General features: G+C 40.0%; 1 protein-coding gene across 6 annotated transcripts in view; it reads left to right on the top strand.

Moving 5' to 3' along the window:
- The first annotated feature begins 797 nt into the window (after positions 1–797).
- Positions 798–14377, top strand: part of BICD1 (BICD cargo adaptor 1) — a 210072-nt gene continuing 196492 nt past the window's right edge. For all 6 annotated transcript variants that reach the window (XM_028113257.1, XM_028113256.1, XM_028113258.1 and 3 more), the window contains exon 1: positions 798–1010. In XM_028113257.1, the coding sequence (XP_027969058.1) occupies positions 798–1010 (213 nt within the window). The remainder of the gene's footprint in view (positions 1011–14377) is intronic.

Consider the following 14377-nt stretch of genomic DNA (forward strand, 5'->3'; position numbering starts at 1 on the left):
CCGCCACTCCGGGGGGCCGCGACGTCCACTGGCCAAAGTCCTGGGAGGAACTCCCGCCCGGGGCGAGCCGGGCAGGGCGGAGGTTCCCCCGGCGCGGGTCCCGCCGCCTCCGCCTCCGCCTCCGGCCCGCGCGCGCCCCCCCCCCCCCCCCCGGTGCAGCCCGCGGCGGCGGCCCCGCGCGCCCGGCGGGAGGCGCCTCGGGATGTTTCCGTCGGTTCCTTCCCTCCCCCCGCGCTGACTCCATCCGCCTCCCCGCCCCCTGCTCGGAGCCGGGGCCAGGCGCGAAGGGAGGGAGCGGGCCCGAGACTGCATCATTCCGCACCGGCTGCAGCACAGCCAGAGGGAGCAGGTGGAGCGAGCGAGTGAGCGAGACGCGAGCCGGGGCGCGCCAGGCCCCGGGGAGACTGCAGTGACGCTGCCCGGGAGACATGGCGGCCGGGCGCCTCTGAATAAGCAGAATCCGGAGCCCCTCGTCGTCCCCGGCCGCCGCAGCCCAGGCCATGCCGCACGGCTGCTGACCGCACGCAGGGGCCGGCCCAGAGGACACATGCGGCAGCGGCTGCCGCCTCGCCCCGATCCTCTCCCTGCGTTCTCCATGTTGCGTTTCTCCTCAGTTTCTCCGGCAGTGTAGTCGCTGCCGCCGGAGCAGCAGTCGGGGCATCGCTCTGCTCGTTCATCCAGCCACACTTTTCTTTTCCATTTTTACCCTTCCCTCCCCACCTCCTTCCCCCTTCCCCCGCCTGCTTTGCATCCATCTCCCCACCCCGACACCCCCTCCTGCCTTATCCACCGGGGCTATGGCCGCAGAAGAGGTATTGCAGACTGTGGACCATTATAAGACTGAGATAGAGAGGCTGACCAAGGAGCTCACAGAGACGACCCACGAGAAGATCCAGGCTGCCGAGTACGGGCTGGTGGTCCTGGAGGAGAAGCTGACCCTCAAACAGCAGTATGACGAACTGGAGGCTGAGTACGACAGCCTCAAACAGGAGCTGGAGCAGCTGAAAGAGGTGAGTTGCCTGTCACCTCATCCCTCCTCGGCCCCCGTCCCCCCCACCCCCGACGCCCACTCATCATTTGTAAAGAAGTCGGACAGGAATGCGATTGAAAGGAATGTTTCTTCGTCTTAGAGTCCTTTGTTGATAAGTGAAGATTGAAAGAGTCCATTGTTTTCCCCCCAAGAGAAAAATTGCCCAGGAAATGAATGTATAAGCTGGAATTTGAGAGGCAGTGGCTGTTTAGGCTGTGGGGGAGGGAGATTCAGAAGTCTTTTAAGTCTCAGCACTCTAAGGCGACATTCAGCTCGGTTGGAATGTGCAAATCCAACTTCTCAAAACTGCTGTTACTTCAAACCCAGGTTCCAGCGACAATCCCATAATCCACAAAGGCGATGAGTAGGTTTGTGCTGAGGGACCCACGATTTCAGGATGTAGGATCTATGGTACCTCTCAGCCTTGTGAATGTAACCACTCCTTGATGCGAGAGGGAACTGTTATTAGAACTCTCCGCCAATCCCATCCGACAGTCTGGGCAGTCTTCGTTCTCCTTGGCTTTAGTTACTCTTGTCATCGGGCTGCCTGAGAAAAACAACTCTGCTGGGTGATCCCACTGCCTCGATTTCACCTCTGAGTGAGGCAGAGCCATGCCCAAGTCATATAAGGTCACCCTGACCAGGGAGAATTTAACTCCCCTACACATAGTCTGAATGGTATATATCAAGTACAAGGGTAGCTGTCCATATCAAATGAGGCTCTTCTGTTTGAAATGATTGTTTGTAAAACCAGAGTATCACAAATGGGCCATGTTATAAAACTGGTCCTCTTTAGTCTTTCGGTATTTGGCTTCTCTTAAACACTGGCTAATGTTTGGAAGAAAATAATGGATATGCTTTGATTTCCTATCAAGCACTCATAAGAATATACATACTGTTGAAGGAACTCAGTTTATTTTACCTGATTCCTGAAGCACTATGGGTAGCAAGTCACCGGTTATAAATTTAAGTGTACACACTGCTTTTCTTTGTGGCACGTCTTTATTTTTAGGTGCATATTGGCTTTTAAGTGTTAATTCTAAATTGGTATATATTATCAAAAACGTTTTTCTTACTTAATGTTTTGGAGGGTGCCTGTTTTATGTTGCTACAGTTAAAAAACATGATTTATGACCTATCGAATCAATTTGTCTTCTAATGTAGTACACAATATGGTAAACACACTTTCAGGTATGTCTTATTTTTATTCTGATGCCTGACTGCCAACAAATAAACATATGGTAAAAACCCCAAGTAAAAATCTGATTTTCATGTATCAGGCTGTAAATTCTGAGTTCATGTTTTTCTTACCATGTACATGTCTTTTCTTAACAACAGCTGGACTCACTGGTATTTTCCAACTTAGGTTAGGTCAGATATGTTTAAATTCAGTGATGTTAAACCCTGTGAAGTCAGGAAACAAGATAGTGACTGTAATTCTCAGAGGTGTTTTGATGTTTAAACCTGTCAACACTGCTTTGCCAATGTGAGGAAGTGCAAACCAGGCAGTGGTGGGCCATCACCTCCTTGATAAAGGAGATAGACGTAATTTAATGAAATGGAGTATTACTGTTAACTGATCTTCCTGCTTGATTTAAACAACCTTTCTAGGGGTATTTCTGTGTCATTTGCACTTACCCTGCATAGTAAACCATAATACAATTGTCTTTTGCCTTTACCAGACCATGAGCTCTTAAGGAAAGGAATCTGTCTTAATTTGCTTTGCATCCAAAGCCTTTAACACAAAGCTTATCACATTGTAAGTGTATAATAAATATTTTATTAAAGAATAAATTTATACTGGAAGAAGGGACACATTTATCAAACATTCACTAGTCAATATTGGTTAGTGTCAGAGAAAGACTAAGAAAATTAGGAAGTATAGGAAGTGACTTATTGAAACACTACTTATATTACTGTCATCAACAATAATGGGAAAAATGAGAAAAAAATGTTTTGTGAGAATAGTACAACTCATAATTTCTTAATACAGAATAATGCAAATAGCAGTTATAAATTTTTTTCTTTAAAAATTTGAGGCATATTTTGTTCTGTATAGCAGGAGGTTAATAAAAAATTTATCAGGATTATTTTTACCAAATGATACTCATTTACATATGTATTTTGAGTTGCACTGAGCATAAATTAATTCCATTTTTTATTCTCAATGAACTGTCTTAAGCAATTACATAAAAATGTATTTAAGAGTAATAAAATAATCATTATATTTGATCATTTGATAGTGTGACCTGATATTTTTATTCTTTAAATGTATACTTTAGTTGGGAGTATTATTTAAATGAGCTAAATCAGTCTCAATATTATTTCCTGTTTGAAAAGTAAATCCAGAATAATTGGGCAAACTGAGATATCCCAATGATGATATCATATAGAAGCCATTTTTGAAAGACATATTTTATGAGTGCTCTGATTTTTAAAAGGGAAGTGTTCATTTGCAAGTACATATAGTAAACAATGTTGCATTTTATCTACAAAGCCAAGTATAAAATCTTTGACTTATTTTTAGGCTCTTTCAACAAATATGATTCATTAAATGTAATTGGTCCAGTTTATGGGAATGTCAACAGAAAATGATTATAGTAAGTCCAAGTTGAAAATTGGTAATTTGCAGTGTAGCAACATGGCTCATTCTTTACAGGTCATTTTGTTTTCAGGAGTCAACACCCAGCAATGTTGCTGCCCTCCTTCCCAGGCTGATTACTGCTATGACAGTAAAGCAAGTGAGCAGTGCTCCCTGAAGATGTACAAAATCAAGATGATGAATTCATTAATTTTTTTCTAGTTCTTTGTTCCCTAAGTCTAGATTGCTTTTTGACCTGGCTTGACATCATTTAGGGCTCTGCTGTGTGCCTACATCACTTGTCTACGTGACCCAAAAGAACAGACTTGAAAGAAAAGTACTAATGATGTGAAAAAGGAATGACTTCTGCCATCACCCTAATGGTCTCCTTTTAATTATCTTTGGGGAGCTGGACAAAGCAACATGTCTGGTAGAAGACTTGACCATGGTTTTATGATTTTACAAGTAATGCGTGCTTTTCAGTGACCTGAGGGGCACCCATGCCCAGTTATATTCAGGTCCTGGCTGATTGTATATTTGGGACGTGTGTAAATCAGCACTGTGAATGTCACTTAGGCCAAAGTAGTGTTTGAGGAAGAGTCATAGTTCCAAAATAATTTTAAAACTAAAAATATACATACGTTAAAAAAAACCTAGAATTTAAATTTGTTTGTGTTGTGCTTTTTTTGTTTTTTACTTAAACAGTATTTGAAATTTAAAAAGTAGCAAAGTTGAAAAAGATCCCCGTAGAAAGGAATGATTCAGCATTCCTGGTAGCATTGTAGAAAACATATCCATGTGACTTTAGAAAAGTTTTGCAGCTAGGTTATGGTAGACTATGTACTAAGAATCTTCAACTCATTTTTTTTTTTTCCTCATATTCTTAACCCTGGTGCCAAGGATAGACACCATTTGCTAAAGAAGCACTTTGTGGACAATGAACAGCTTATCTTCCTGGAGCCAATTTTCGTTTTTTTCAGGGCTATGGTTAAATCGTTCAAGGAATAAACATTGAACTTACACATTTTTTAGAGACTGTCACACTGGGGACCTGATGAAAGCCATTTAATTATTTGGATTCAACTTTAAACAGAAATTTTTTTCTTCACATGCTTGGAAAGATTGTTAGGTTTGTATATGCTAAATCATGAAATCATAGTGGGGGGAGCCCCCAGATTTTGTTTCCAATCTAGGAATAAACATAGAGAATGTTAATTTATTTACCTAGCTAGTATTTTCTCTTTCACTGTTTTGAAAGAGAAATGTTTATATTATATTTATTACCATATTAATTAAAACATCTATAATATATCAACATATGCTTTTGGAAAGTATTGCAGAGTATTTACAAACAACCTCAACAAACAAACACAATCACTTTCAGTCATTTTTTTTTTTTTTTTGACCCAGTTGCTCTAACCTGCACCATTCCTTCTTTTTATTTCAACTCAAAATTTCAACTCTGGAAAAGTTGTTGCTCAGATATCATTTAACAGATGTTATATCTTTCATCACATTCATTATGTTTGCATGAACATGTACAGTAACCATGGTTTGATGATTTTTTTCAGATTTTCATGCTTATGAATATTCTATATCATCCCCTTCAATACACTTATACTTGATGGATATTGCATTTTAAATTTGAAAATATGATAACTACTTGCATGTTGAAATATACAGTTAAGTCTTTCTCACACATAATGTTGTACCTGTAAATATGGCTTTGAAGGAGAGGAAGGCATGAAGAGATGCAGTCTTACTATTAAATAATTCATTATGCTAGAGAAGACATGTGAAGTCAAGTGGCAGGAGATGATATTGGGAAAGTGGCAGCAGCTGCATTTTGCCTTGGGGGTAGGGGAACCATTAAAAGAAAACGAAAAGAAACACTTAGTAACACTGGTGCCTTACATCTTATTTAATCTTCAGAGTAATTCAGAAACTTATTGCTCATTTTTACAGATAAGAAAATAATAAAAATAATAAAGCACTTAATTCTGTACAAAGCTCCATTTAGGCTAGGCATTTTGCATACCTTATCTCTCATTCTTATAAGAATTAAGGTAGATACTACTTGAATTATGCAGAAGAGGAAAATAGGTCTTAGGTTAAGGATTCTTCTCAAGGCTGCAAAACTAAATGGTAGAACCTGGTTTAGGAAGAAGCCCATTTTCTTTTTTTTAAAAAATTTTTATTGTTATGTTAATCACCATACATTACATCATTAGTTCTGGATGTAGTGTTCCATGATTCATTGTGCATAACACCCAGTGCTCCATGCAGAATGTGCCCTCTTTAATACCCATCACCAGCTAACCCATCCCCCACCCACCTCCCCTCTAGAGCCCTCTGAGAAGCCCATTTTCTAATCACTGCACCATACTACCTGAGAGGGTGAAACACTTTAGTCACAAGTATGGTTTAGAAAGTCGCAGTGTTGGTTATAGAGAGTGGATTGGAGCTGTGCAGGGGCAGTAGGGATGATGAGGAGGGGTCAAACCTAGCAGCTGTTTGGAAGGTGTAGGGTGGAACATGATACTGGGTCTGGATGTGGGAAGTAAGGAAAAGAGGAGAGTTGAGAATTTTCTCGGATATGTAGAAGGTGGCTCCACTCACGAAGGAAGGTCCTGTGGGGAAGAGCCCTTTTAGAGGGTCAGGTTGATGGCCAGGTTATATGAGTCATTTTAAGTCATGTTTTCTTTGAGGGGAGGCATAAGTTGCATGAGAAATTCAAATACTCAACCCTCGATTTAATAAAACAAGTGAATAATTTGTGCATTTTGTTGTAATTTTATTCAAACCTAATCTCCAGAACATAGAAGATATGAACAACTCAACAATGTTTTCACCAGTTAGTTTGATTGCATTTTGAATTAGGAGATGTGCAAATTAATAAACAATGGGCAAAGAAGCTGGGCTGGAAGCACCCAGAGGTCAGCGTAAGTGGAAAACTGGCCCTTCCTGACCTCCTAGATTAGAGAGGCCTGGGAGAAAGAGCACACACCTCTTGCTGACAGATAACTTGAAATTGCATTAGTGCTTTTAATTTAAATTTTTTCCTTTCTTTTTTTGGTCATAATAGTTTGATTGCTTTTTAAAAATGATTCTTTTTTTAAAATTTTTTATTGTTATGTTAATCACCATACATTACATCATTAGTTTTTGATGTAGTGTTCCATGATTCATTGTTTGTGCATAACACCCAGTGCTCCACACAGAACGTGCCCTCTTTAATACCCATCACCAGGCTAACCCATCCCCCCACCCTCTCCCCAAAAATGATGATTCTGTAATTACAATTTATGGCCACATCCAAGTTAGATAAAATCATATGCAAATTAGTTGTTTCTCCTTTCTCTCCTGATTCTGTTTGTATTCTTATACTTTGGTATACTTCTATACTTGTTTTATTTTATTTTATTTTATTTTTTTTTAAAGATTTTATTTATTTACTTGAGACAGAATGAGAGAGAGAGCACATGAGAGGGGGGAGGGTCAGAGGGAGAAGCAGACTCTCTGCCGAGCAGGGAGCCCGATGCGGGACTCGATCCAGGGACTCCAGGATCATGACCTGAGCTGAAGGCAGTCGCTTAACCAACTGAGCCACCCAGGCGCCCTCTATACTTGTTTTAAATGTCTTTAAACATATGAATCCATTGACAGGGTTTTTTGTTGTTCCTTTCTTTTATTTTCACAAAAATGGGGTCATGTTATACATACTACTCTGCCACCTGGTGTTTTTCCTTAATACTATATCCTTTTAAAATGCAGATATTTCTAGGGTGCCTGGATGGCTCAGTTGGTAAAGCGTCAGACTCTTGGTTTCTGCTCAGGTCATGATCTCAGGATCCTGGGATGGAGCCCTGGGTCAGGCTCCACTGTGTCAGGCTCCACGCTCAGTGTGGAGTCTGCTTGTCCCTCTCCCTCCCCTTCTGCCCCTCTGCCCTCCTTCTCTAAAATAAATAAATAAAATCTTAAAAAAATTTTTTAAAAATGCAGATATTTCTACAACAGGACTTTTTTTTTTTTTTTAAGATTTTATTTACTTAGAGCGCGCACGAGCAAGCAAGCATGAGTGGGTTGGGGGGGTTGGGGGAGAGGGGCAGAGGGAGAAGCAGACTTCCCACTGAGCAGGGAGCCCCACACAGGGCTCAATCCCAGGACCCTAAGATCATGACCTGAGCTGAAGGCAGATGCTTAACTACTGAGCCACCCAGGTGCCCTGCAGGGCTTCCTTTTTAAGGCACTGGTGTTTCAAGTGTGAAGAAAATGGGACTGAGTAGAGAAGAAAACCAGAGAATCTCAGGGAGTGTGGGTGACCGTGGGGGCTTGGAGGGAGCAGGTGGCCTTGTGTGATAATACCGAAGAAAAAATGGAAAGTTTTGTGGGTGAATTAGCAGCAATTTTGATTCTTGTCTTCTTGGCTGGTGATGGGGCTATGTGTATCAGCATAATAAGTGGCTAGATTCCATGGCTGGTGAGCACTGGTCCTGCAGTGTGGCCACATCCTGTCCATACTGGGTCTTGGTGAGAAGCCAAGATGATTCAGGCAGTTGAGCCTCATTATGTTATTCCATCTTTGCCCTGTGGTAGTTGAGTTTTGAGATAGCTGGTTAGGGTTTTATACAGAATCTCAGATTCAGCATGTTACACAGGCGGTGAGGATCAGTGGATATAAGATAGGAAATTGTTTGGCAAAAGTGTTCTTCCTTAAAACAATGAAAAGGAATATAAGAGTGGCAATTGATACCTTTTCTTCTAGGATTTAATTATTTGTCTATAAAATTAAGGGGTTGGGATAGATAATTTCTATGATTTTTTTTAGCTCTAAATTTCTGTGATGCTCTAGTCTACTTATTTTATCTACTTGTCCTTTACATTTCAAATTAATTCTATTTTTTTTTTTACAAATTATAGAATAATCTTGTCCAATTACCGTAATTTTTATTTAGCCTTCAGGGGTGTGCATCAACTGTTTTCTGTCTTTTCCCTCCTATCTATTTCTACTCTGGTCACTCACCTCCAGACAGGATAATCCACCTGTTTTCACACTTGTATTCTGTCCCTTGATTGTTTGTTTATTTATTTATTTATAACAATTCATTGTTCTCTTTTCCTTTGAGCACCTGGCCCAAATTTATTTCCCTTGTGGATTCACTTTACTTCTTTAATCATACCTATATTGTTGTAGAACTGACTCATTGAGTTTGTTTCGTTGACATATTTGTACTTGGCTTCAGAGAGCAGAACAAGGCCCACTGGGTCCATGGGAGCCAGATTTTGAGTCAAAATCAAGAGCTAACAAGTATAGGTGTTCAATAATGGAACAAGGCAGATTTCTTTAGGGGTTCCCTGTCACCAAAAAAATTTAAGGAAAGGCTAGCCAACCACATGCTAGGAATACTGTCTGGAAGGTTCATACTTAGAAAGGAGTTTATATCGAATGATCTCTAGGGGCGCCTGGGTGGCTCAGTCGTTTAGTGTCTGCCTTTGGCTCAGGTCATGATCCCGGGGTCCTGGGATCGAGCCCCACATCGGGCTCCAGCCCCACATCGGGCTCCAGCCCCACATTGGGCTCCATCCCCACATTGGGCTCCCTGCTTAGCGGGAAGCCTGCTTCTCCCTCTTCTACTCCCCCTGCTTGTGTTCCCTCTCTAGCTGTCTCTCTCTCTCTGTCAAATAAGTAAATAAAATCTTAAAAAAAAAGAATGATCTCTCAAGTTTTCCCCACTACAATCTGAGTTTTTTGATTTTATCATTTCACGTGTTCCAAGTAATTTCATATTGTTTGTGTTTTTTTATACTCTTTTCCCCACCACTACATCACAGTGTTTCCAATATGGTTACATTTTTCTGTTTTAATGTTTAGCACTTTGCAGTATTTATGACTTTTGAATATTTGGAATGTTTTCAAAGTATATCAAAAGTTTATCTTAATTTTGATTATGTTTTGCTTGATTTTCAGAAGAAAACTGATGCATAATAAGGAATTTAAGATGACTACCTCTGTAAATTTGGGGAAGTTTCCATGAAACTTTTTACAGTTTGAAGCTATATGGTTAACATTGAGGGGGTCTATAGCCTCCAGAATATTTGTGTTCATACACACACACACACACACACACACACACACACACACACAATGATGTATTTTGTCTTTTACACTTAATTCAATATTTTATAATTGGCACTGTCAACTACTTACATTATATAGCAATCTGAGTTTGGGTTTTGCTTTAGATTGCCCATGCCTCTTGTTCTGTTTCATTTATTCATTCAAATGTTTGTATTGAGTGGCTACTATGTTGGGCACTGTGCCACTTGCTGAAGATAGAGTGTTGAGCAAGACAGACAAGATGGAGCTGTCTGAATGGAGCTGATGTTTCAGACCTAGGAGATCATCAGCAAGCACACATGCACTTAGGATGTGAGGAATGCTGTGAGTGGAGAGGTGGAGACTGGTTGGGAAAAGTGTGATCAGGAAGCCCTCTCCAGAGGTGACATTTGAGCCCAGACCTGAATGATGAGTCACATGGAGATTGGGGGAAGTGAATTTTAGGAAGAGGTACAAGTACAAAGATCTTGGAACTCTGTAGTTGTTAGGAGAAATGATGGGTCACCCTGCCCTGTAAAAATAGCCATTCATATTTGAAAAATGACCATCTATAAAGTACTATATTACCTTTAGAGTTTTTGGATGAGATTTTGGGTCTCAGCATAGGAAGTGTTTAAAGCAAAGCTTAAATACCCACCCTGGGATCTTCTTTTAGAAGAGCTGGGTCAGAATCAGTGACTTTCTATACAGACTACTCATTAGGGTCACCTGAGTGATTTACAAAAACACTGCTGGCTTGACCCTACTCCAGGATAGTTCAGAGTCATTGGGGGTGGAGCTGGGGCTTTATTATGTTAACCCTTCTTCCCTCATAGGTACAGCTGGGGCTGAGAACCTCTCTTAGAAACTTCCAACTCTAGGAGTAAATGACTCCACAGGAATAGAAGTGTTTTTTGTTTTTCTTAAAAGATTTATTTGTTATTTATTTTTGGTGGGAAGGGGCAGAGGGAGAGGAGAGAGGAAGAATCCTAAACAGGCTGCATGCCCAGCGTGGAGCCCAATGCGGGGCCAATTTCATGATCCTAAGATCATGGCCTGAGCTGAAATCAAGAGTCGGATGCTTAACCGACTGAGCCACTCAGGTGCCCCAGGAACTGAAGTGTTTTGGAGAGAAAAGCTGGGAAGTTATGAGCTAATATGGAAACCTTGATTGTACTGTCTTTTTACTTCTCCATTTTCTAGAAATTAAAATGCTGTAAAGCCTTTCAGAAAACCAACAAATATCATCAAAAACTTGACTGCATTAGACAGAGATGTATGTTAAATGAGACTGTGTTTATTTTAATGTCCTCCAGGGTTGTTTAAAGTTTCTTTTGAAAGTTGTCTCCTGTGTTGAATCTGTTTTGTGGCTTTACTCTGTTTGCAGTAGCTTATGCAAACTTTACAAGTTTATAAATAAGATATTAAAAAAGAATTGCTTTGATACATTGATCGTTAACTTCTGGGGTTATTTTCAGTTGCTCTTTGGTTATGCATGCTTACTGTTTTCAAACAGTATTTTATGGAGAAAAAGCACTATTCTAAAATGTAATATTTAACTGCTGTGTTTCTATCTTTAAATTTAGAATTGAAAATAAGAAACCTGTTTACATTTATGGGAAGTACACAATAACAGCAATTTCCTTAAGAATGTTTTGTTGCAGTTTGGCGTGGATCTGTAATGGAAGGTTCAGAATGATGCGTCTTTGTTTTTCTCTTGCATACTGCAGACTAATGTGGATTCAAATGCCACTGCTGAAGAGCCCTTACCCATCAATTTTTGAAATTGAAAGAGGTTTATATTATAACATGTATGTGCGTTGTTGATAAGCCTTACTGATTGCCATTTTCTAGAAGGTTTTAGGAGATTTTTTTTTTTTTTAAGTTGACCTCGGTGTGAGGTAAGACTAGATGACTTCTTTTGTTGAGCTGAAGATACTATCATCTTGCACATTATCTCCTTGGCATATACAACCCTTTTTCCCCTTTAAATCACAATCTGGCTTGCTTTCTGCTAATGCTGGTGTGTGTGCAGAGCTTTTAAACTCAAAACCTCAAGTAAATATAATTAGGAAGGAAAAGCAACCATTAGAGAGGCAGAAGGAAGGGGATATATTGCACTTGAAAACCAATTCTAAATATCTTTTAAATTGTTGGCTCTGAATTATTTTTAAAAAATTGATACAGGTTCTTAAGTAGTGTTGGTAATTCAGAATTAACTATGGTTTAATGATTTGAACAAGAAGATCCTCTTTTAGTTAATATTTTAAAATAATTTTTTTAAAGATTTTATTTATTTATTTGACAGAGATAGAGACAGTGAGAGAGGGAACACAAGCAGTGGGAGTGGGGGAGGGAGAAGCAGGCTTCCCGCTGAGCAGGGAGCCCGATGTGGGGCTCCATCCCAGAACCCTGGGATCATGACCTGAGCTGAAGGCAGACGCTTAACGACTGAGCCACCCAGGTGCCCCAATATTTTAAAATAATTTAAAGAACCCTTTCCTAAGAGAGTCCTCAGGTCATCTGTTCACTGTAATTATTTCCAGTCAAGTTATATATGCTTGTTTTTCATTTCAGCAAAATAAATAATATACCTTGCAGGTCATTTGAAGTGTTTGGGATAATATGAGCTATTGTTTGCTAGAATTGAGACCAGGATCTCAAAGCCACAATTACATTTTTAGACAGTGGTCACAGTAAGACATTTCGGGAAAAGACAGTGAAAAGAACTCTCTACCCATGAGGTTTTTGTCATTGATCCGTTCCAAGTGAAAAAAAATTGTTTTAGAGATTTATTTATATATTTCAGAGAGAACAAGTGAGTGAGAGAGAGAGAGAGAGACAGTGCAAGGAGGGTGTGCAGAGGGAGAGGGGAAGCAGACTCCCCGGTGAGCGCTGAGCCCAACATGGGGCTCCATCTTATGACAGGGAGATCATGACCTGAGCTGAAACCAAGAGTTTGACGCTTAACACACTGAGCCACCCAGGTTACTATTTTCAATAGTGTGGTCAGACAAAGGCTCCTAGAGAGGGATGGCAAGGAGGCCATCTGGCTGTCTGGGACTGAATGAGGGGGTGAAAAGTAAATGAGCGCAGGGAGAATGGGGGTTAAATGATGAAACAGCTTTTAGGTTGTAACCAGGACTTTGCCTTTTGCTCTAAGATGGGGAAACTTGTGGAGGATTTTGAGCAAAGGAGTCACAATGTTCTGCACTCTTTCCTCTAGTGAGATAACCTGTGCATACATTCAAGCAAGACAACTTCTTTCCCGGAAAAGGAATTTAAATTAAACTGGTAGCTCACGAGATACGATGCATTCTTTTTTTTTTTAACTCTCCCCCCATAGCAAGTATTTAATAAATGTTTATGGTATTGCATTGATTTAGGCTAGAAAAGAAAGATGGAAGTTATTAACATAACCAGTTATTTTACTTTATTTTAAAAAAATATATTTTTATTTAAGTAACCTCTATACCCAATGTGGCAAACTCACGATCCCAAGATCAAGAGTCACATGCTGTACAAACTGAGTCAGCCAGATGCCACAGATAGCCAGTTATTTTGAAAAGAGGTTGCATTATACCACTTGTTTTAAAAATAACCATTTTTTGATTAAATCAGTTTACTAAAAAGATGCTGTGTTGACTTTTCCGTTTTTTTGTACCTGAATCTTTAACTTTCTTTTATTCTCTGTCTCTTATTCTGGACCGTCTGAGCCATCCAGTAGATCCTACTCTAAGGTGACATAAAAGACATTGGAATAGGGATTCTGTGCTATCATTGATATTCTAGTTTCTGAGGGACTGGAATGGATGCTAGTCATTATTTCATTCATTTATGTATCAAATTTTTTTATTGAAGTGTAGTTGACATTCAATATGGTACAGTTTCAGGTACACAACATAGTGATTCAACATTTATATACTTTTTTATTTTTTATTTTTTTTAAAGATTTTATTTATTTATTTGGCAGAGAGATACAGAGAGCACGCAAGTAGGCAGAGAGGCAGGCAGAGGGAGAGGGAGAAGCAGGCTCCCCGCCGAGCAGGGAGCCCGATGTGGGGCTCAATCCCAGGACCCCAGGATCATGACCTGAGCCAAAGGCAGCCACTTAACCAACTGAGCCACCCGGGCACCCCAACATTTATATACTTTATGACGTGATCATCATCATAAATCTGGCTACGGTCTGTTACCATACCATGAAGTTGTTACATATTTTTATGTACATTCTATAACTGTACATTGTATCCTCATGTCTTGTTTATTTTATAGCTGGAAGTTTTTACTGTATTAAATATTTAGAGAGCATAAGTTATATGCTAAGCATTATGCTTGTTATACAAAAATGAGGAAGATATGGTCTTTATTTTTAAGTTAGTTATTACTGTTGGTGGCAACAGACATGAACAAAGGTGATTATGTATTTTATTGGAAAGATCATGGGCTTTTGAGTCAGAATGAACTGTATTTGAATCTGTTTAGTAGCTGTGTGATCTTAGGCTGATACTTAAAAGTCTATGAACCTCACTCTTCTCCTCTGTAAAATAGAGAAAGATAATAACTATGGGCATTAAAGAAAAATCCATGTGAAGCATTTAATAGAGCCCTTGATACATAGTAAACACCTGATAAATGATGGATGTGGTGGTAATAATAATAAAAAAAT

Source organism: Eumetopias jubatus, unplaced genomic scaffold (assembly GCF_037043125.1).
Source record: "Eumetopias jubatus isolate StellerSeaLion01/CBP00866 unplaced genomic scaffold, mEumJub1_p1.0 scaffold_8, whole genome shotgun sequence".
Taxonomy (NCBI): Eukaryota; Metazoa; Chordata; class Mammalia; order Carnivora; family Otariidae; genus Eumetopias; species Eumetopias jubatus.